This window comes from Eulemur rufifrons, chromosome 3 (assembly GCF_041146395.1).
Source record: "Eulemur rufifrons isolate Redbay chromosome 3, OSU_ERuf_1, whole genome shotgun sequence".
Lineage (NCBI taxonomy): Eukaryota > Metazoa > Chordata > Mammalia > Primates > Lemuridae > Eulemur > Eulemur rufifrons.
The window spans coordinates 76,250,241-76,275,515 of NC_090985.1; the positions used below are offsets into that span (position 1 = coordinate 76,250,241).

The following is a 25,275-nucleotide window of genomic DNA, read 5'->3' on the forward strand; positions in this document are numbered from 1 at the left end:
CTTTTGACTCCCTACTGCTTATAAGATGTCTAACCTATTTAGCCTGCGGTACAAGACCTAAGTGTGGGTAGCAGTTGTTTTCAGCAACTTTTTGAACTCTAATCTCTGTTGTCATGTTGGTTTAACTCTGTATTCCCTTACCATTTCACATATTTTCATATCAAGGCCCAGAACAGAACCAGGTACATGATAAGCAGTCAACACTCAACATATGTTTGATGAATGAATGAAAGCGGTACTGTTCCATATATCTGCTACGTAGACAGTCCTGTTGAACTTTCAGGCTTCAAAGGGAGAAAATAGTACAGCAGAATAACAGGAAATCTGAGCTCTATGACCAGCTCTTAAAGGAAGCAGTCAACTCCAAGTTACTTGATTTACCTATGACAACTCTATGAATAAGCTTTATTGTAACATTTTCCAGGGTTAGACACGGAGCTCCATGATACACACCCAGCGGTGACAGTGTGCTTACAATTTCTGTAGTCTGCATCAGCATGAGAGGAGCTAACAGTGTTGGTTTAGACACTTTAAAAACAGGACTCCCTGTAGTCAACATGTATTGGGGGAGTTGCTACATTTATTATTTTTAGAAGTTCCTTGACAAGTGAATGAGTGCATCTTGGCTTATGCCCTAGGAATTCAGAGATGGTTCTAGACTATGATTTTTGAAGGAAGACTTTGATTATTTGAAGCAGTTCCAGAAATCAATACTGCAGTATCAAACATCAAATGCAATAATGAGCATACAATTTAAAAGCAAATTCAGGTGTTAATCTAGGAGTCTTATATTTTTAATAAAGTCATTTCACTCACTGAAAACATACTGACTTCCCTTGCAAAATGTAACAAAATAAAGGCAAAAATAATGGGAGAGAAAGCAAGCATTCTATTTCCACTAGATTTTAAAGTTGCCTTTAAAAAATAATTATTTATAATTTTATAAAGTGTATAATGTAATAAATATTTCACAACAGACTTACTAAAAATCTCAAGAGAATCCTTTTAAACATTTGGGAACACTAAATAATTTTCTAAAACCAAGGGGGAAATACTACTTACTATCATCCTAATCTTAACCCCAAACCTTTCTTCACAATTGTAAAGGAAATCATAGTACTATTTTAGGAACAGGCCCTAGTGATGGCTGAGTTATATCCAATAAATGTTTAACTACTGAATCAACTACTGAATCTTCCTGGCATTTAAGGCTGTTTTAATTAGCTTATGGCTTCAATTGGAAGCCTGTCCCCCGCTCCAAAAAAAAAAGGATAAGAGAAAAAAGAGGAAGCCTGGTAGATATCAACCACAGAAGTGGAGTAATGAGAAAACAGGTCATAGGGAAAAGTAGGCAGGACCCAACCTGGTTACAAGCAGGATGAGACACCCAAGTTGATAATCTGTCTGCTCTTTCCTTAAGCAGTGCTATTCTCAGCTACTCTAGCGGCAGCTGCTGTGGCTGGTATAGTGGCTCCCAGCAGAGGATCATAGTTGCTGCTCTTGTCAGGGATGGCTTACTCAGTATTACTCTCTTTGCACTACCTCTGGAGGGCAAGTCATAGCTGTGTCTGTATTGAGTTTGTAGGGCATATTTTATCCTTGGCTCTCTGCAAGAAAGAACTATTTTTTCAAGGTGATCCTTTAAGGACCTTTAATGTTATACTTTGTGGAGTAATAAAATAGCATTATGACTCATGGCATGCATTCCTGGCTATCCTTTCAGTTCTAGTTGGTACCTAAATCTATTGACTTGTCTTTGGTTGAGATTGACCCTTCTGTGTTAAGGATTTTTCCCAATGTGTTTCAATCCACTAAATAAATGCATCACCATACCCTCCCTCCAGCACCTGAGGGAGTCGACATCAGCCAAATGTCTTGACTTTTTTTTCCCTGAGGCAGAGGTCATAAACTTGTGGTTCATGGGCCAAATTCAACACGGGAATGTGTTTTGCCAGTTTTGTAAGATGGAAATTTTTTTTTTTTAAGCATATGAGCATTTAAAAATTGGAAATTTTACATTTAATATATGGATTTCTGGTTTTTCTTGGAAAATTAAAACGTGACAACAACTGGACTTGAATTGCAACTGCAGCTGGAACTGAGTAGTGGCTACACCTTTTAGACTTGGGCACATTCTGTTTATAAAGCCCCCACCTGCCCTGGCATTTGAGTTTGTGATCCTTGGAGTAGTACATGCATTAAAATTAAGTCATAAATATAGTTTTGTAGTTTTAAAAGTAAATACACTTTTGAACTCTTAATAAAAATTCTCCCTTGAATTTCCAAATACAGGATATAGGTAGGTCAAAATGTTAATATTCTTCTGTGATTAGCCCTCACAAATAGAAACTTAGTACTTCCCTTATGTTGCACCAAAGTGCACACATACCTCACCATACACAGATTTAAAGATGAATAGAAGGCATAAATCTATGTTCATGGATTTCTGAAAAATCATGTGTTTGTAAAAAATTTTTGTAAGAGAAAAAAAAGGAGTAATCAGACTATATGTTCAGTCATGCCTCAAGTGAATCCAATATGTAAAAAGACTCCTAGGGAGTAAGTAGCACAAAACAATTAAAGAAGCTATTTTTCCTTTGAAATTTTACTTTAGGAAAAAGGAGAAAATTATAACAAATTCAAGTTGTTTAAAAATAACAGGAACTCATGTTTAGACTGATAATTAACTGTGATGAATGGCCCTTAATCATTTTTATGTTAGTATATATTTAAATTTGTATTAAAAATAGTCACTCTCACTAAACCTTAATTATTAATAGAAAGCATTTTTTGCAGACGGTCAGAATTGAGAATAAAGTTGATCACTTGCTTAGATGCCCTCCTCATGTGCTCAGACTCTGACATCTTCCACCTCCCACTCCCAACCCCATTCTGGGAGGCTTTGTATACACATTCTCCTACTCTCTTTACCTGGCTTGGGCTCTTGAAACCCCACTCTGGACCACCACATCCCTGCCATCCCCCACCAAGTCCAGATAGCTACTTTTCTTTAGCTCCTCTTCAGGAAGAAAAGAGAGGTAGAGGAAATTAAGGAGCATAACTGGATTTTTAAAGCAAAATTCCATATAAATTTTTAAATTATTGGTACAAAATTTGACTTTAAAAAATTTCCCATTTAAGACTTTATTATACCTTTATGCTGAGTTATATGTATATAAATATCTCTTTTCATATTTAGGACTCTCCAAAAAATGTGGAATCCTTTGCATCGTTGCTGAGACGTTCTCCTCTTACACAGATGGGACCTGCCAAGGATAAATTAGTCATTGGACGAATCTTTCATATTGTGGAGAATGATCTTTATATAGATTTTGGTGGCAAGTTTCACTGTGTATGTACAAGACCAGAAGTGGACGGAGAGTAAGTAAAATCATTTCCAAGTGCTTTAAGACTATTTTTAAAAGTTGAGGTACCTCAGTATTGTTTGATGTTGGTGGTTTTTGAAAAGACAGAAAATATGTTTATTTCTCTTGATAATGCTGTTGGAAGAAAAGTCTGAAGTGCATTAAAAAGACTCGCCATTCACATTAGGCCATATTCATGTCTTCTCAAAGCAGTAAGAATAGTTTTTGGGAAGATTTGAATGTTCATCCTGATAATGAACCATTCCATAACATAAAATTAAAAGTGACTTTGAAATAATACATGCTACTCAGGCCATTTTGCCTGTAACCTTTTTTGCCCTTTCTCTGTTCCACAGTCTCTTTGTGCTTCTCAGAGAAGCCTCCCCTTTCTACTTCTTCATGCACCTTTCTCTTACTCCACCAAATTCTGATTCTTTATCTTTTCTTTTCTTATTATTTTGCATCTATTTTTAGGATTATTATTTTTTCTATCATATAGAGAGAATCCATTCTGTTAGTAGTCTGCATAGGTAGAGATATTTATTAATATAAATAGGCATCGGAGAAAGCACTAAGGTGGGAGATCTGGGAGTAGACTATCAAGATTAAATGAGATATTGAACTAAGATTCTGAGCTGGGAAAACAATAGTAAACAAAATAGAAATGACCTTTTTCTCTATCAGTTTTTAATGTGCACAATTTTTAGATTTCAGTATTTCTTGTAGGATGCATCTTACAATTGATAGTATACCAATTGAACTAGCTGTGCTTTTTCTTCTTAATAGTATATAAAATAATGGTGACTCTAGTAATCAATGGTGTGTTAGATAGGATGACTTACAGTGACTAGGAAGTTTGTGACGTTTGAGAATGAGTCATATTGTAGAAATGAATAGGGAGGGAATCTACTCTAGACCTAGGAAAGCAATTGTGGGAATGGGTTGCCTCTTTCCTGAGAGCTCTGGATGTCTAAAGGTAGTTGATAACTGGGCTTACCCAATTTGGAGACACAAACTTATTCTACCTGAATCTGAATAGGACCTATCAAACTTAACAAAATACACATTTCCTCAGATCAGTGATGTATGAGTAAATGTTTAACAGCCAGCTCTCTGATTAAAAAAAAAAAAACGCCCTGATTTCCCAATTTCTATGGCATGAAATACTCCCACTACAGTCAATTTCAAGTTACCAACATGATGTCACTAAATGCAGAGTTAGGAAGATGTGTGCACAGTGGGCTCTCACAAGCTGATATTAGCTGGCTCTAACACACTTCTATCTCATATAGTCAAAAACTAAACAGTGTCTTAACCAAGTGAGTGGTATAAGCTAGGTGATACCTGGAAGAGAAAATGGACTTCTTAAACTCTCTGGCATGAGAGGTAATGGCTCAGGCATAACTTGAGTTGGTATATCAAATAACCATATAAGTTTAGTTAAAAGTAGTAAGACCTAACAAAATTTCTAAGTAGGATGTGTCTGTCATTCCAGATCTTAATACTGTAATCAATATCTATTGTACAAAGGGTTATTGGAGGAATTAAATTAGTTATTTTATGGAAAGATTTAGAACAGCAACTGGCATATAACAAACAGGTGCTACTATTGTTATTGTTATTCTTGTTGTGTTGTTATTATTGAAATCCTGGTGACTCAATGACATCCCTGAAGAATTCCTGTTGAGGAGTGTTTATGAAGGAGGCAAATGCAAAGATATGTGGTCTATAAATTATCTTTCAAGAGAGACATCCTAAGCTCTTGGGTACTTTCAGCAGAAGCTATCACAGATCATTTTTTCATTAATAGAAAATATAACAGTAATTTTAAAATGAAGTGCTGTTTTATTTTACACAAATCCTCTAGTCCCTCTTTATACCTGATAAACTTTTCATCATGCTACCAGTTGCAATGGCTATCTTGTTCTTACAAGTTGACCTAACATGCAGCCAAGAGAATCAGGTATTAACTTTATAAAAAGATGTATTTTACAGACAACTCTGCTGAGCTATTTCTCAGCAAATGTTCACCTGCTTAGTGAAGTTTATTATAAATTGCAAATATTAGTGATATATATATTTTTTATATTTGAGGATGGAATTTTGTTAATAGTATTTCTTTTTTTGTGGATGTTCTTTTATCTGTGCTGTTTTTTCTCATTTAATTAAAATTTTAAAACATAAGTTTTGTCATGTCATATTCCCTAGCATAGTATTTCAGAATGCCTAAGAAAACTAGAATTATTAATTTGATTCTCATGCCTTACTCACAGATTTTTAAACTTCAGTGTTTGTGATTAAGTAGTTCTCTAATGAGTGCTATAGTGTGATTTGAATTTATTTTATGTATAGTATAGCTTTAAATGGTTAAATACTAGAATCTGTTCCAACATTTACTAAATCTTAATTTTTTTATTTAAAACTATACATACACCATGTATGCACACATTCTATTATGGAAATTATTCTTTGCTTAAAACCTCCATCTTCATTCATTCTCCCCACCAGCGAAGCAGTCTATTTAACAAAAGTCTTTTGAAGGGAGGGGGGTGGCTCATAGTAATTTTGCAAATAAATTCTCTAGTCTTTGGAGCAGTTACTATATTATAGTCTTTTTTTAATGTACTTGAGATTGTTAAATGCCTATACTGCTTTGTTTTATAGTTATCTGTAGTAGTTATCTCTCAACTCCTGCTTCTATTGAACCACCTGCTGGACGCTATCCAATTACTGTCACCCAATTAAGACTTCCATCATACTCACAAATACCCACTTAAACTTCCACCATACTCACAAAATCAATACATTCATGAATGAGAATCATGAAAAGGGAGGAGCCAAAGTGGTACAGCAGTTGATTTGTTCATTCATTTATTTATTCATTCAACACACACTCACTAGACCTCTTCAGTTTGCCAGGCAGTGTTGTAAGGACTAGTTTTCTGCTCTCATGAAATGCATAGTCTAATGGAGGAAGGAGGACTGATAGTAAACAAGTACATAAATCACTTTAAAATATTGGTAATTACACAAGTAGAAAAGGATAATATGGTGACAAAATGTCTGGTGAGTGGAAGATAACAGTAGTAAAAAAAAAAAAGGCCTTTGGCCTCTACTTCTAGTGCTATAGGTCTGAAATGCAATCTAAGTACCTCCTTTCTCCCCTCCTTTTTTTTAATGATAAGCAAGAGTCAAGGTTTAAGCCCTGTTCCTCTCTGGTCTTACAGGCTGGTGCTGTTATTTATAACAGTGTACCCAAGAGAGTAGTTTACTTCAGCCAAGATTTAACCTGAATAGTTTGATCCCTTTTTCCCCTACCTGCATACCATATATCCAAACCCTATGGCTGTGTAGATGGCAACTCCACCTCTAAATCTGCATACACTATTTTTTAGCAAATTCCTTATAGTCTGGTTTTTAATCTATCATGAAATGAAGATTTATACTTTTCACAGAATATTTATCATCTCTCTTGATTGGCACATGTAGAAATACCTGAGTTCTTTTTAAAACCCTCCTCTAGGTTTTTTATAGCTTTTTGTCATTTATGTTTTGAAAATACTGTACAGAAGTGTCAGGCCAGCATAATTACTGTTTCAGTTACTTTTTACTTCTATTTGTATCCAAAACAAAATTTGTAGGTGGGAACTTAACTTTATTCAAATGTTTGCCTATTGTTTTCATCATTGGTGGAAGGATGACACACTGATCCAGGAAGTAATGAGATCCAGCTTGGTTGTTTCTGGTCTTCCCCTTTTCCTACAAGTTTAGATTATATGACTAAATAGAACAGTTTATTGGGCTGGACACATGTTTGCTCTCGAACTCCATGATGCCAGACCTCTGACCAAGCGGATTTTGGAAGGCTAAATAAATCTCAGTAATGGCAGATCTTCCTGCTTTGGTAGTTTGTAAATCCCTATAAATAAGACATAGATACATCATTTGTGCATCATTCATCAGCCTTACTTCCTTTTTTTATCCCTTTAGAAAGCCATTTTTCCCTCTACATTCAGACTTATATGTAGTTGAATACTTTCTACTTTATAACTTAAAGATTAAATATAATGAAAAATAACCAAAATTTAATGAAATATACAGTTTAGCCAAAGGTTTTAATTTTGTCATTGTTGCTTTTAATAAATAAGTTTGATGGCATTTCAGACTTACAGCAACTGGTAAGTATCAGAAATCATTTTGGTTAACAGAATATTCTAACTAGCTAAGTAATAGCCTTTTAATAAATTTTATAACTTTTTTGTTTTAGTTGTCATTTTTTGGATTATAGTTTAAAGAACTACTTTTCAAGTTTTGTACCAAAAAGCCTTAGAGTTTTGCAGAAAAGCATCAGAGATTATTCTGAGGGTAAAGGGGGTATTAGGTCCTACTTTTAGAGCCACTGTACATTTATCTGTTTTATATATTACAGTTCTGGGAACATTTTGTTTAAAATGTGTGGTATTTCTGCAAAAAAAAAAAAAAAGTTTGAAAAACACTTAAGGGAAGAAACTAATTCTAGAAAGGCATTACATTAATAGTAACATTCAGAATCTAAGCTATTGTATTAATATTTAAGCATGAGCAATAGTAATTTGATCTACTTACAGTAAGTTACAAAATAGAAATATTGTAAGTAAATTCAGAGATTTGGGGGCATAGTTGAGACCTATGATATTACTTGTAGTACCTGTCTCGAAAGTTTTAACCATTGTATTTTTCTTCAAATCAGCTTATGACTTGAAATCAAAAATCACATATGACAAATCAGAATGACTCTGGCATTAACTTCTTTAGCAATTATCATTTAGTTAACTGATTTACCAAATTAATCGACAGTCTCTCCTTGTTCTATAAAGCCCACTGACTAGACTGATGCCAATACCATACCAAACATTAGAGATTAGTAATCCTGTACTATTCCTGGGCACTTTTGCTTCTTCCTGTTGAGGTATATGTTTAGCAAAAACTAATTGTGCTTGTTTCAAAATCTGTTTATATTATTAATATTATGTAATTTATTTGAATATCATATAAATTAATAAAATATGAGTATGGAAAGGGTTTTTATTCTTATGAAAGCTAATGTTAATGTTTTGGATAGACTCTATAAAAGATAATTTTTCTTTTAAAGAAATTGCCATTGAATTAGGTTGTAAAGATTGAAAGAAAAATCATAAAAATGTGGAAGGTATTGCTTTCCAAATGTCTTTCTTTTCTTGGTCTACTTTCATGTAACTGACCCTGGCAATCACAGACCTTCCAAGCGTAGGTATTGTTCCGTAAGGAAGTCGATGCAGAGCTCCAGTGAGTAGATGCCTACTGAGAGAGAAGGTCTTGACCCCATATTAGTATATTACCATTCATTTGCTTGAAGTTAATATTTTTACTTTGTATATGTGTACTTTTTTTTTTTTTTTTGAGTCTTTTAATCTTGACCTGATTTCCCATGAACTATTCTATGAGTCAGAGGGCTTCTACGGTGATTTAAAAATACAAGGCACTTTTCCCATCTTGGGAATCTGCCTACCCCCTTTTTTTTAAAACATTTTTTCTTCTGTCATATTAATACAGCACACAATTTCACAAAATTTGTTGTAGTGTGAATTAAGATTGTTTCTTTTCCAGAGTCCATCTGATTTCCTTCTAATAGTCATAATGGGGTTTTTTTGAACTTATACTGGCATTTCATGTATATTGTCTCATTTATTTCTCACAAGAAACATAGACAGTACATGATATTATCCCCATTTTCCAAATGAAGAAAATGAGTCTCTGAGCATAAATAATGTGCTGTAGTCACACAACTAGTAATTAACAAAGCAGGGATTTAGACCTAGGGCTGTGTATATCCAGAGCTCATGAATGTTTTCACCCTTCTATGCTGCTGTCTAAATCATACAACATATAGTAACTCAAGTGTTACTGTAACAGTCTCACACATGAAGTAGTTTCATATCAGGAACCCTGAAGGCAGTGTGATAATGAAGCTCTGTGGAGGTCTGTTAAAAGAATGGTAAGTAGTCTATTATATCTTCAGTTATGGTATCCAAGCTTGCTATGGTTTGAATGTTTGTGTCCCCGCAGAATTCATTTGTTGAAACATAATCACCAATGTGATGCTGTTAGGAGGGGGGGCCATTGGGTGGTGATTAGTTCATGAGGGCTCTACCTTCATGAATAGGATTAGTGCTGCCTTGCCCTTTTCATTATGTGAGGACACCGAGAGTAGCTGCCATCTGTGAACAAGGACTGGGTCTTTACCAGACACTGAATCTGCTGTGATCTTGGACTTCCCAGCCTCTAGAACTATGAGGAATAAATTTCTCTTTTTTATAAACCACCCAGTTTGTGGTATTTTGTTATAGTAACTCAAACAGACTAACACAACAGTATAATGTGTTTGAAAAGTATTATCACCAATAAATAACTATTGCAAGTCCAGTCCTTGTTTTGGAATGGGTCTGTATTATAATTATGGTGAGACTCACAGGAACTAGTTAATGTTTGACAATGATTAGTTGCCTAAAGTCAGCATGCCTCATGTTATTTGGGAATGATATATTTCAAAAAAGTTTATTCTGTAAATAATAGAAAGTTGGCTATTTCTACATGTAATACTTAATTTTAATTCTTTGATTGGTTTTTTAAATAAAATGTATCATCTACTTTCTTTGAACCTAGTTAGGCCTCAAGTAATTTAACCTTTTCTTTTAGTGACCCAGGGTCATAATTATAAACATGAATTTCTATACTGTATCATAATAAAAACATATAGAATTATTGCTTCATAACCACATAACCCCCTAGTTCTGTAGTTTTTGTGCTTCACCTTTGGGCGTCAGCTCTCCTTTTCTGCTTTTTATAGCTTTTTCAACTCTCTTAATTTTCTTCTTCCAGTGTGCCACTACTTGGGCAATTGGTCACCAAGTTTTTTTGTGCTTAAAATAAGAATAACTGGCATTTGAGTAAGGGCTTAGCAGCCTCTTCTGTAAGAAAAGTACATGTACTTTAGTGCTTGGACTTCAGCATGTATTTTGATATCTTCTAAACTCCTACTTAGTTCTCGCTGGGTTCTGTAGCTACGTGATGTCACCAGATAACTAACTTCCTGATAAGTGAAGTGTAGCTGGGTTGGGGTTTTGCCTGTGTTGACTGCATGTTCACTGATGCCCTTGACAGGGGTTGTCACATATCAGAACAGTGTTTGTTGAACCAATCAAGGTGCTGAGTGTTTTGGACATAAGCATTTACCATGGTTGAGATTTTAACACCTCCAGTAGGAACAGCAGCAAAAATAACATGGGATTGTTGGATCCCAATTCCTGTTTGAGAGGGTGCCAATTTGAGTTTGTAAGTACACGAGTAAATTGTTAAGCCCAAACAATTGCTTTATGGCCTCAGTTAGTTTGGTTGCCTTGGAATGTAAAACATTTTATCAGTCTCAAGAAATAACTTGTTGATTTTATTAGTTTTAATTTTAAATAAACTGGACATGGTACAATTTTCGAGTCAGCAAGCTTTTAATGAACAGTTAATATGTATTTAATGATAGTGATGTACAGATTAAAGACAGTCTCTGCTTTCAGAAAGTTGATTCAGTTAGGAGGATAGAGAAATAAACCAATAAATATATAACACCATGTAAGCTCTATTTACTGTATTCTATAGCAATGGAGAAGAGGGAGTCAGTGGTTCAGTCAGCTTGTGTCAAAGGTTTGCCAGAGGAACTAACAGAACTGCGTTGTAAAGGATGGGTAGGAGGTACTAAGTGCAGGAAATGAGAGTGTCTTCAGGTAAGAGAGCAGGACTTGCAAAGTTTTAAGTGTGAGAGAGCCTGCTTCTGCTGGGAACTCAAATGGCTTAGTTGACTTATGTTTAGGAGGAGTGATGGGGGATGGGAAAATGGGGAGATGGGCAGAAGCCAGACTTTTAAGGAATTTATATATCATTCTAAAAAAATTGGGGCTTTATTCTGAATGTGGCAAAGAACCATTAAAATATAACAGGTAACACGGATCAAATTTGTGTTTCAGTGAGATCATTCTGGCAGAGGTGGAGTGCATATATTGGAAGAATGTTGCTAGAGTTAGGGAATTAGTAAGGAAGCTGCCAGAAAGAAATGATGAGAATGTGAATTAAGTCTAAGTGGGGTAAGGAGAGACTTTTCATTAGCAATTTAGGAAGTACAAGGTCTTGGTGACTGAGTAGTTGTGGGTTGTGAGGTAGAGGGAAAAGTTGTGAATAGTGTGTTATTTCAGATGTGAATGACTAGGTAGATAGTGAGTTGGGTTGTAATAAGGAGGTGGAGAAGGGGGATGCATTGTATTGATATTTTTGCCTACTTTAAAAACAAAAAATGCACAGATTTAGATTGATTTGGTTCTCTCATTCCCATTCATGGTCATAATACTTCTGATTTGTATCTGTCAGGGAACATTTCTCTTTTTACTGAAATATAAAATCCCTGTGGTTAATCTATGCTTACTGCTTTGGTTATAGAGCCAAATCTTCCAAATCTTTTCATTTCATTAAGTTATATTTTAATTTTTCAAGAGTTGAAAACATCTGTGTAAAATCCTGAAGTCCAGTTTTACAAGTAAAGCTCATTTATTTATTAATGTGTTAATGAGAATTGTGTCTTTAAAAGCATTATCTCTATACTGGCATCTCTATCACAACACACATGATTGACAACTCTGAAAATCGAAGAGTTTCAAAACAAGCATGATTGGCAGCTCTAAGGTAACTAGCATGTGCACTGAATATTATTTGTACTTTTGTTTGACACTAAGGTGGAATAAACAAGCTAATTTCCCAGTCTTTGTTTCTATTTCAGGTTGTGTGATATGTAGGGTCAAATAAAGAGTGGAATGTATATTGCACGTTTGAAAAACTAAAGTTTTTGAGGTGTATTGGTGGGGGAAAGAGAAAAATAAGAATTGGAATTAAGTGGGTCTTTTTATTTCAGAAGACATGGAACACAATTAAAAAGTATGCATGTTTTTAAATAGATGGATGATTTAAAATTATTGGTTTTTCTTTCGCAGATCTGAGTTTTCGTTTTAAGATAAAAGAGCATCTGTTATATTTAACTTTTTAGTAAGAATCCTTAATATGTTCAAATACAAATTATATGTTTAAATATGATCAAATTATAAAATATCTTAGAAATGTTCTGAGTTCATGAAACATATAATTCAGAGTGTGACTAGCATTGGAGGGTTTTCGTTTCTTTTTTCTTATTTAGATACATGTCATAGCAAAATTCTTTTCGGTTGATTTTTTTCTATTGGATTGACTATTCAACTGGATTCTATTTTGATTGATGTGCACAGTTGATTTGCTTCATGCTGCGTATTCCATATGTACAACTATATCAGTCCAGAGATTGTCTAAATTTATATGTCAAGGAAGTTTGCCTTATATGCCTTGCCAGGACTGTAAAGGTCAAAAGTGAATCTGGAAACTACTTTGGTGGCTGCTTGTTAAGGAATGCAAGCAATTAAGTGTTCCCACAAAAGCTTTGAAGTTAATATCGTAACAGGACAGAGAGGAGAAAAAGTCAAGGCTGCACTCCTACAATTGGTTCAGGCTGTACTTAAGAGTGGATGGATTTTAGAAAAATTAAAAGCTATCTTAATAGAAGGTCTGAGTTCTGTTTTAAAAATTACAGAATTTTGTATTAATTTAGATTACCACTTGATAACATCTAGAGACCCTTAGGGACCCAGAATTTCAGCATGTATTTTGTAATTTGTGATTAATTATAAGAACAGTAATAGCTAACATTTGTTGAGTGCTCTCTATGCCAGACACTTTTTACAGAGATTTGCATTCATTATTTTCTTTAACATTTTTGTTCCTCTAGGGTAGATACTGTTAGAATCTTTATTAAAAAAAAAACTAAAGAATCTAAGGCTTACAAAGATTTTAAGTAACTTACGCAAGGACAGCAGCTAGTAAGTAAGCAGACAGGAGATAATATAGCTTCTCTAAGTCCATATTGTTAACCACTGCATTATACTGTTCAAATATACTTTCGGGGGGATGTATGTGAAAGAGAGAGACAGAGAGAATTTGTTAATTTTCTCAGCAAATATTTATTGAGTACCTTAATTATAGTGTGTTTAATGCAATTTTTAAAGACTTTATGAAATCTTTAGGTTAGGAGGAAAGATATATATATACACATATATATGTATATATTTATATAGCACAGTAACAGAAGAATTTATAAACAAGTGACTGAATGATGTGGTCAAGCATAGTTCAAAAGAGAAGCTAGAGAAATGAAAGTTGAGATGGTGTCATAAACAAAAAAAGTACCTCCCCAAAGAGATGGACTTTAGATTCTGAAGGATAGGGAAGGGGTGTTGGGAGATAGATAATAGAAGGACACCTCTGGGGCAAATGGTGAGTAATAGCACAGAACTGAGAATGATCTTGGTGTGATTGCATTATCTGTGTCTGTACAACAGATTGCTTAAAAAATGTAGTGGCTTGAAACATTTATTATTTCACACAATTGCTGTGGACCAAGAATCCAGGAGTGCCTTAGTTGGACGGTTCTAGCTCAAGGTCTCTCATGAAGTTCAGTCGAGATACTGTCCAGGGCTGTAATCATCTGAAGACTTAACTGGGTCTAGAGGATTTGCTTCCAAGGTGGTTCACTTCATGCCTGGCAAGTTAGTGTTAATTGTTGGCAGGAGCCCAACATGGCACAGGGACCTCTCCATCAGGTTGCTTGAGCATCCTCACAACATAGCAGCTTCCCCCAGAGTGAGTGATCTAAGAGAGCAAGGAAGAAGTTGTGATACCTGTTATGACTTAGTCACACATTGTCAGTTCTGCCATACTCTGTTAAAAGTGAGTTACGAAGCCCAGCCCACACTCAAGGGGAGGGGAATCAGGCTCATGTATACAAAATTTATGTACATATTTTATTATTTTTTTGTGAACAAAGCTTAACTTTAATCTGAATATGTAATAGCTATTTAGAAAAACATAAAATATGTGACAAAACAAGATTTAAGAAAATAAAAACACCTTTCCCTCTTTGTTTTCAATGTTAAAAATATTTTTATCACTAATATTACTATTATTAGGCACTACTTAACCCTAGATTTTCTATGTACTTCCTAGATGACCTTTATTTTTTCTTCCCTGCTATGATTCTGGGTATCCAAAATCCTTGTTTCCTTACTTATCTATTCATTGAACAAACTACTGGTAGCTTTGGGCTAGTTCAGTAAACATTTATCAAGTGGCTACTCTTTACCACTCCTAGAGCTAGCTTGGGATATAAAAGCCTATACTGCTTTTTCACTCCTCCCCTTCCTCCCCTTCCCCTCCACCTCTCTCCCTCTCAATAGTAATCGAAACCCACTGATGGCAAAAGCTCTTTTTCAAGCTGCTGACGCCCCTTTTAAATAGTTATTTATGCCTCATGCAAGAAGGCCTTACTAATTCCAGACAAATCTTCATACTATATTTTTTATTTTGCTTAATTGAATTACCATACACCCAGCCATCTAGTCCTGAGAGTTGTAATAGACGGTTCTCCTTATTACAACCCTCCTCCTGCATTCAGTGAGTCAGCAGCTTTTATCAATCTTCCCTCTTAATTATCACTGAAATCTCCCCTCCCTGTTCTCTCTACCATTGGGGCTTTTCTCCAGCCATTGACATCTTGTCCGTGGGTTTGCTACAGTGACTTACTCCTAATCATTCTCTTTGTCTCCACCTTATTTCCTCCTCTAATCTGTTCTTTCCCTTTTTCTGTGTATGTATTTTAAAATGATCACAGTGGTCAAGATTCCACGGTGTGGTTGAAGTTTTAGGGAGTGGTAAAGTATTTGCTTTGCTAGATAGGCTAGGATCCTTATAGAAAACTCTGAATTTCAGACTGAAATGTTATGACAGTGGAGAGACAGAAGAGTGGTGTTTGGAGATTGGTGTTTTTGGATGTTGACATTAGTAGTGATGTGTGGATATAGTGGACACAGCAAGACCGGTTCTGAGACTATTGTAATTCAGGCAGGAGCTGATTAGGGGCTAGACTAGAGTAGGAAGAGATGGGAATGGAAAGCTAGGAGATGCTGTTCAAAGAAAGACTGATAGGACTTGGTCACTGATGCTTAAGGTTTCCAGCCCAGGTGGCTAGAAAAATAAGGTCACAGGGCTAGGGAAGTTGGTAGAGGAACTATTCATACAGCAGGACATGGAGCTATGTTTTATAGACACGTTGTGCTTTTCTGTAGGCATTTGATGACATGGGATTGGAAATATGAAAAATTAGGCTATAGAATAATAGTAGAGCCGGAATTAGCAAGTTCATATTGGGCTTTAAGTGTATATATTGTCTGCCTTTATCAGCAAAAACAAAACAAAAAACCAAAATACAAAGGCAATAACATCAGTGCGGATTTGTTTTTGTACCACTTTAAGTGAGAGTTGACTGCCTTGAAGAAATGTTGCAGTGTTCATGTTCAGGCATCCTATTAGAGCAGAACAGCTGAATTTCTTAAAATGAAATGCAAATGTAGAAATAACAGCATTCTTTTGGAGAAGTAGTATAACCTGTGAAGTGTACTCACTATAGGTTCCTATTATTCAACTTCAACCAGAGCTCTCTAAATTCTTTCATTTGTTTCTGGTAGATTTCTTATTACTTTACTTTTTCTACTCTTAGGCACCTTGTTCCTTTCTTCCACCTCCTTAGAAGATAACCTTATCTCCTTCTTTCCTGAAAATACATTTGTACATTAGTTTAAACCATATAAAATTCCTGTTTTTAAGTCAAAAATAGTTGACTATCTGACATTTCAAATGATTCAACGTAATAGTCCCTGGATTTCCTATTTGCTACCTTAAATTTGCTCTGTAGTCTCTTTTTAGAGAATTTGATAAAATTGGAAACATTTTAGCTTGTTTCCTCTTCAAGCTAGTCTACTTTTCCGATTCCCAAATATTCCCCTTCTTTTCTAAATTTCTCAGTTCAGCCCACCAGGCTCTGCCCTCACCATTATACTAATTGAAAGCACCTTCTTAAATTTGTCAGTGACCTCTGGTCACCTGGCGAAGAGTTTTTGCTCAAGTGCTGTGTATTATTCAACACTGCTAGCTATTCCCTTCTCTGAAATTGTCACATCCCTTCATTTTCTTGTTTCTCCTTCTACTTCTCTGTTCTTTTTGTACATTACTCTAGGACATACGTTATAAAATTTTAGAGGATAAAAATGGTAGTGAGGAGATACAGCAGTTTTTGGCATGGACAAGGAAGTTGAGCAAAGCAAGTAACGGGAAGAACATGGAGTGGAGGGCAAGAGGCCAAGGTTCTGTCTAACCCTACTCTATCTCAGTATGTTCTGTAAAAATTCATTTACCCATGAGTCCAGGCTAATTTAATGAACAGAATTGTTTAAAAGGATTGTTTTGGAGCTCACTTATTTTTAAAACCACATTATAGTAATTGAAAAACACTTCATGTGTCTATAAATGACATTTATTTGTAAGTCTTCATTTATAAAGACTTCATTTTTCTTTGGTAAATTAGGAATCATTCAGGGTCAATACAGTCCTATACTTGAAAATATGATGCTTTGTTCTTGTTCTAATTTTTAAGAAAAGATTTTTTCCTATAAATATATTACAGTTAGCTATCTTTTAAAGTTTTAATTCAGAACCTTAATTTTGGTCCTAAAATAGAATACTTTGTTTCTTTTTAAAAATGCAAATTAGATATTAAGTAGGTATAATTAGATCCTTAATTAGTACTCATTGAGCATATTATAATGTTCATGTAGATTTTATGCTATTGCATGTGTTATTTTTGAATTTGTTAAGCAAATAAATCTTACCTTTTCCTTGAAAGCATTTTCTTTTATATACTGTACTCTTATAAAAATGGTGGTATCAGCTATTTGTCATGTGATACCTCTTTCATTGTGGATCATATGATTTGAAATTGTTTGGCTTCCAAAGTATACTGCTGTAAATGTACGTATTTGAGACTCAGCATTTTTAAAAAAAAATTTAAAAATTTTAAAATGTTTTTGTAGGCCGGGCGAGGTGGCTCACGCCTGTAATCCTAGCACTCTGGGAGGCCGAGGCGGGTAGATTGTTTGAGCTCAGGAGTTCGAGACCAGCCTGAGCAAGAGTGAGACCCCGTCTCTACTAAAAATAGAAAGAAATTATCTGGCCAACTAAAATATATATATAGAAAAAAAATTAGCCAGGCATGGTGTCGTATGCCTGTAGTCCCAGCTACTGGGGAGGCTGAGGCAGTAGGATCGTTTAAGCCCAGGAGTTTGAGGTTGCTGTGAGCTAGGCTGACGCCACAGCACTCACTCTAGCCGGGGCAATAAAGGGAGACTCTGTCTCAAAAAAAAAAAAAAAATGTTTTTGTAGAGATGGGGTCTCACTATGTTGCCAAGGCTGGTCTTGAACTTCTGGCCTCAAGAGATACTCCCACCTTGCTTTACTCCCACCTTGCCCAGCCTGAGACTCAGCAGTTTTACTAGAATTAGTCTTACCTCAAAGCTTCTATTTTACTCACCATCCATTTTGTTTTGGCCTTTACATTTATTTTTTACTTACTAGAAAGATAATATGTTAAACTAATTTAAAAGTTAGCAGCTAAACATTAACTCTTTAAATCTCAAAATCTATTCCAGAAACTAAGTATCTTTTCCTAATTGCAATTGTACATATTTTAGCCTGCCTATTTCCTGAATATAATTTATTTAGAAACTTTAATTCTGAATTTAGCTTGTTTTTCAAATATTGTGTCTTCAGCATGAATTTTTTTAGGCTCTCTGTTTGAGTTATTTCACTGAAGAAAACATCTGAAGTTTGAAGCAAAACATTTCAAAAGTAAAGCTTAGCATATGCTGGTTTGTGATATAAGTTGTATGTTAGTAATGGTGATGATGATGGTGACGGTGTTGACAACTAATAACAGCAGCAGCAACTTCCTCATTTTTAGAACTGTTATGAAATTCTCCCTGCAAAGAAATCTTAAGTCACTTGAAGAAATAAACATGCTACATATTTGGGGGAAGATAATTTTTAAATGTCTGGCATAATGCCTTACAGAATGTAAATTCACGATAAATATTTGTTGCTTACTTTTTTTGATAGGAGTGACAAAATTATTTAGCTAACAGTAGGGTGTTTCCATTATTGGTTGAGATATGCTGTTCTTAGTTTTCCTTTGGTGTTCTAAAGGGACAAAATTAACCTTCAATGAAACAGTATTCCTGTTTCAGTGAAGAAAAGAGAGCCATTTCAGTTTTAAGAAGAAAAATAAAATTAAGGTTGGATTAAATGAGAATTTACTATTTTCTAGAGTAGAAAATTAGGAAATTTTCTACCTGTTCTTGTCTTCATAGTTGTCTGCATTATCATAATCATTATAGCAACAGTTATTTACTGTTAACTCTTTACTATGTTTAGTCACTTTTCTAAGTATAATGGTAGTTTAAGCTCATTGGCCCTGGAATGAAGATTTCTGAATTTGAATCCTGACTATATTTCTAAATAAATTGTGTGATCTTGAGCAAGTTTCTTAACTTCATGGAGTCTCAATTTTCTTGTCTTTGGATGGATGCAATGATAGTACTTACCCCAAATGGTTGGTGTGACACAGAAGATGCTGTGCTTTACGTACATCTTACTAGCATTGTATCTATTTAATAGATGAGGAAGGTGAGCCTCAGAAGTCATTTAGACTTGTGTCAATTGTAAATAACAGAAAACTTGTCTACTTGTGACTTAAACATATAGAGTCTTATTCTTGCACAAGAATCTGGAGGTTGGTGGCTTCTGGGGTTGGTTTAGCAGCTTGAGAACATCAGCACTTGATGCATCAACATCAGGCTTGGTGCTTCTTGAGTCATGAGTGCTATAAGGCTGCTGATTCTACAGGCCACAAATCTGTGTTGAAGGGACGAGGAGAATGGGGAGGGTGGAGTCAGCTTCTTTGTCCCTTTTATCAGGGAAACAAAAGCTTTTTTGGAAACTGCTCCCAGACTTCAGTTTATGTTTCCTTGGTCAGACGGTAGAACATGGCCCTCTCCCTAGTTGCAGGGAAGGCTCTGAAAACCAGCATTTAACATTTTTCTTTGTACTTGCTGCATGGGAGAAGGGGATTGGGAATAACTATTGTGTTACCTAGCCAGTGGACTCTGCCACTGCCTGAGCTCCAGGCACTATTAAATGGCAAGGCTGGAATTCTAACTCTGGTGTATCTCCCTCCAAAGGCCTAATTCTCCAATTCTGTCTCGCAAAGAATAAAGACACCCGAGTTACAAACATTTTGAATGAACGTTATCCAATATCTACTTAGGTACAGTTTTCTTCTTGAAATTTTGTATTTTTCAGAATAAAAACTATTTACCTTTTTAGGCTGGCTATAGTTTGAAAGTATAGGTTATGTGTTCCTCTCTTCAACTAAAGGTATAAAACAACACAAAAAATTGGTGACTAAATGCTCTTTATCTTAGAAATGACTAAAATATGTTTGTTTCAGGGAATTTCTGATAATTTTCAACTTTATATAGTGAAAAAAAACTAGAATTCATAATTAATGAGTTTTTGCCTCTTTCTGTTCTAATTATTATGTTTTAACTCATATTAAATGAGTTTGTTCCATGCTTATTTCCTAAGGGGTGGTTATCCACAGATTTCATTTTCTGGAAAATAAAATTATGTCACAGTTCTTGGAAACTGTATATTTATTTTTTGTTTTGTTTTTGTAGAGATGAGGGTGGGGTGAAGAGTGGATGAAATTAAGGTCATAATCCAAATTCTCTATTCAGTTCTAAAATACCTAACCATAGTTTACTCTTATATTATCTTTTTTGAGGTGTACTATATTGAATTTTATAGAGGAAAAAGGATAAATACAGTAATGTTTTGAGTTAGGCGACATTACTCACATATTTTAGTCAAGGAGACTAAGACTTAGAGAAATTATGAAATTTATATAAAGTCAGTAAGCTAGTATCATGGTAGAGTTTGGTTTCAAGCCTGATCCAGCATCATGAGGGCGAAATCCTCAGCAGTCTGTCTATTTATGACAGATTCTTATCTTTCTACCTCTTTTAAAATATTTACATGTTTATCAGGGAAAAAAAAGCCATACCTCTAAGTATCATTTTTTAAATTTTAACAACTTTTTGTCACAATAAATAATCTTTTGTAAAATAATTTAAATACATTAAATATAAGCTGCCATTTACCTTAGACCACACTTTTCAATTTATATTTAACCAATTACTTTACCAGAGATGTTATAAAGTTACGTTTAGCTAATCACAGGTAAATTCAACTGCACCATTGTAGACCATAAGCAGGCAGTTACTAATAAATGGACTGTTCCTATGTAGATCTTTCTAGTCTGAATTCCAAAATGTGTCCTTTTAACTAACTACATTGTGATGTGGTCTATCTACATTGCTATGTGTATAGCTCTATTTTCACATTCATATTTTTGAATTGGATAATTAACCAAGTAAAATATTTCTAGCTGTATTTTTATGAGAAAAAAGAAAATAGGAAAAAGAATTATTTATATATCTATTGTAAATATCAAATTCTGTGTTCTTTTACATTAAAATTTTATGGTTTACTGAAAATGTATAAATTTCAATTTATGCAGGTTTTCTTTTTTCCTATATATTCTTTTGTTTATTATAAAAATAGTTTATTGCCCAAACCAAACCTAACTAATCCTATTCGTTTCTTCATTTTATTTAATGTTTGAAGGTTTTAAATCATTTATTCTACATATTAATGACTGTAGTATCAAAGCTAATATTCTTTAGCGATCAAGCCAAATTAGTAAGATTGTACTTATATTGGTATTTCTGTTTTTAATTATTTTTTCTTTTTTGTTTCAAGTTGTAAAAGTAACGCATTTTCATAAAGAAACTATGGGAAATTCCCTAAGTATTTAAATTTTAAAACATCATAGCTCCGCCAGTCATTTTGGTACATTTCCTTTCAGTCTTTTCAGCTAGATACACATTTTTGTTTTGTTTGTGTATAATATGATTTTAATTTTATTCTCTATAGTTGTGAATATTGAGGTTTGCATTTAATTTTATAGCATAGCATTTTTTTATTATGAAGAATGCATTATGTATCATTGAATATATCACAGTTTCTTTTGGCATTCCTGTTTATTAGACAGTATGTTTCTACATTTTCACTTTTTAAGGGACACAGCCTCGAACATCTTCATGGATTAGGCTTCTAGGATTATTTCCTGATGACAGAGTAAATAGAATAACTAGGCTTAAAGGATTATTAATATTTTCCAGGTTTATGTAAACAGATTGAACATTTCATATGTCTGTTTATTAACAGCATTTTCTTTTTTGTTAATTGTTAGTTTTCTTTGTTTAGGTTATTTATCTATAGGGATTCTAGTGCCTTCCTGATCTAGGTACATGAGTTCTTGATATTATTGCTTATCTTTTTGTTTGAAAAATACCATTTTGTTACAGAAGTAATTAAAGCTGATTGCAAAATACAAATTCAGATAAAGGAAAAAAATAAATTCACCTAACAAAAATATGTCATATAGATGTAAAAAAAAGGTTAACAAAAAATCATATCTTTGAATACCACTTTATAACTGGCCCCTTCCCCAAACTAATAGCCACGAGAGCCAGCTAACTTTGTCATAGCATGATTGTTGAAGACTACATAGCATTCCATTACTATAATTTGTTTAGCTAGTCCCCTATTGATATATATTGACATTGTTTCCAGTTTTTACTATGTTTATAAACAACACTTCAGTGCCAATTTTGTACATAAATCTTGGTATGATTATCTGATTATTTGCTTGGGATAAATGTTTGGAGTGGAAGAACTGGAAAGGATGTACGTTCTTTAAAGATTTATATATTTTTCCAAATTTCCAAAGTAACTCTTTCTCTTTGACACTAGGTGTTATCATTTTATTTGTCATCTTGTTAATCTAATAGACAAAAATATTATGTTATTTTAATTTGCATTTTTAATGACTGGCAATGGTGAACATTTTGCCATTTTTTCTTAAATGAATTTTGTATTACAGTTTCATTGGCCTATTCTAGTTCGTTAGTCTTTTGTATCTATCACTTTCTTACTAGTTTATGCCATTTATTATAACTGTTAAAACTATTCAGTTTATTGTTGGTTACTTTTGCTGCACAAAATTTTTCTATTATGTAACTGATTTGACATATTTTTTTCTTTTATAGTTTCTAGTTTGTATGTCATACTTAGAAAGGCCATTGCCTCCCTGAAAATATTGGCTTATGTTTCCTTCTAGTATTTTATAGTTTTATATTTTGTTCTTAATTTATTTTAAACTACTTGACATTTATTTTGGAATTAAATCAGGACTCCTACAGCCCTCTCCTATAATAATAATAATTGCTAATATTCATGAGCTAATCTTTATTACCTTATTTTGTTGTCCATAAGACATACAGTTTTTTGCATTTCAGCTTGTCTTACCTCTTTGAAATTGCTATTGGCCAGGTGACACTTGTGATGTCATTGTCATTGCCAGCCCATATCTGAAGTTAGTGTTGGCTATTTATATCATCATCATTTCTTCTGGGATATGTCCTTGGTAAACTGCACATCACAATTAGGCCATTCTTAGCTTTTTTTTTTTTTTTTTGTGAAATAGAATAGAAAATATTAGAATGCACTGCATGTAGCAAGACTAATTAATACTTTGGGGAAACTTATATCATTTGGGGAAACATATCACTTGTGTGTATGTGTGGGTATATATTAATACAAAGAACTCTTTTTGAGTGCTGGGTTTTGATGTAAACTGTGTTTCTCGCTTTGGGGTACTGTCAAAAAAGTTTGTGAGCCACCGTTGTCCAGAGATTGTAATGGTGAACTAAAGGCAATTATGGAAAATTGTAACAACTACTGACAAGACAGGACAAAATGGCTAGTGCTGAAATGTAATAAATTTCAGATTTCTATGCACCACCTTCATGTATCTTTGTAGGATCTTCATTTTCTCTTGCTCTTCCTGGTTGCACATTCCCCCTTGCCACTTGTTTACCTGCTGCTGTTTCCAAAGTTCTGGACTCTCTCCTTGGCAGAAACACCCATGGGAGTCAGTGATGCTTGGCCAAATTCTCCTTTAATCTCCACTTTGCACTTACTATTCATGGATAACTTGCCCCAGCCTTCTTATATAGAAAGCACATCCTGTGGGGGTGGTGGCTCCCAGCTACTCAGGAGCCTGAGATGGGAGGATCTCTTGAGCCCAGAAGTTCTAGGCTATAGTCCGCGATGATTGTGCCTGTGAATAGCCACTGCACTCCAGCCTGGGCAATATAGCAAGACCTTGTCTCTAAAAGGAAAATTAATAAATAAAATAAATGCATAGGCAGCACACCCAGTAAATAGAAGTAAAACCCTTTACCATCCAGAATATGCAGTTTACTTCATAGTTTATAAAGTTAGTGTTCCCCAAATTGCTTATCATAAACGTATTCGGACAATAACTCTTTATTATATGATTATAGAAGCTAGCTTTTATTTTCTCTTCCAAACCAGTATACTACATTTACTTTGCCCTGTTGGATACCTGTCAATTTTCTATCTTATATGTAGGGTTTTTTCCTTCCAGTGACTGAGAGTATGTAGATATCACCTGGTGATAGATTTTAATCTAGTTTTTTTAACATTCAGTTGTCCTTTTTTTATTCATGCGTACGATTTCCCAATATTTTAAAATGTTTGACATATATCAGTATCCCATGTGTAATATTTTGATATGTTTTCAACAATAAAGGGAATGTTTTCTATACCGTAACTCTTTTAAAAATATTAGTAGCAGTTTAAAGCTATCTTTCTGTGTTCTGAACTTTGAATCTGAGTTTCATGTACTAGTAGTGTGCGGTTTTTAAAAAATGTATTTATCAATATTGTTTGTTTCTTGAGTTACCTATTAGCAGAAATTAAGGAATTTGCATTCATGATCAGATTAATTGTTATGATATTAAAAGCAGGAACTTTCTGATGGCTGGGAATGTAAAAGGATACAGCCACTTTGGAAAACAGTTTAGTAGCAGTTCCTTAAGTGGTTTAACAGAGTTACCATATGACCCCACAGTCCCACTCCTAGGTGTATAACCAAGAGAAATGAAACCATTTGTCCACTCAAAAACTTGTACACAAATGTTCATAGCAGTATTATTCATGATAGTCAAAAGGTAGAAACAGTATAAATGTCCATCAGCTGATGAGTGGATAAACAAAATGTGGTACAGTTGTCCCTTGGTATCCAAGAGGGCTTGGTTCCAGGACCTCTGCAGATACCAAAATTTGAAGAGCTCAAGTACCTAATATAAAATGGCATAGTATTTGCATATAACCTATGCATATTCTCTTGTATACTTTAGATCATCTCTAGATTACTTATATAATACCTAATACAAGGTAAATGCTATGTAAATAGTTGTTTTTTATTAGTATTTTTTATTGTTTTATTTAAATTTTTTTTTGAAATATTTTCTATCCATAGATGTGAAGATTATAGATGTGGAGGGATGTGGAGGGCTGTATATATATATATATCCATGCAATGGAATATTATTCAGCCATAAAAAGTAATGAAGTTATCGAGATATAGTACAACATAGCCCAATCTTGAAAACATTATACTAAGTGAAAGAAGCTGATCACAAAGGACTACATACTGCATGATTCCATTTATATGAAATATCCAGAATAGTCAAGTATATGGAAACAGAAAGTAAATTAGTGGTGGCCTAGGGATGGAATGATGTGGAGTTGAAAGGGGAACTTAAGGGAGTGATGGCTAAGGGATACAGAGTTCCTTTTGGGGGTGATGTAAATGTTAAAAAGTTGTGATGAT

General features: G+C 34.2%; 1 protein-coding gene across 1 annotated transcript in view; it reads left to right on the forward strand.

Annotated features, from left to right (window-relative positions):
* The window catches only part of MRPS28 (mitochondrial ribosomal protein S28), a 97,654-nt gene that overhangs the window by 19,208 nt on the left and 53,171 nt on the right, over positions 1–25,275 (forward strand). The window contains exon 2 of the mRNA XM_069465512.1: positions 3,200–3,381. Coding sequence (XP_069321613.1) covers positions 3,200–3,381 — 182 coding nt within the window. The remainder of the gene's footprint in view (positions 1–3,199; positions 3,382–25,275) is intronic.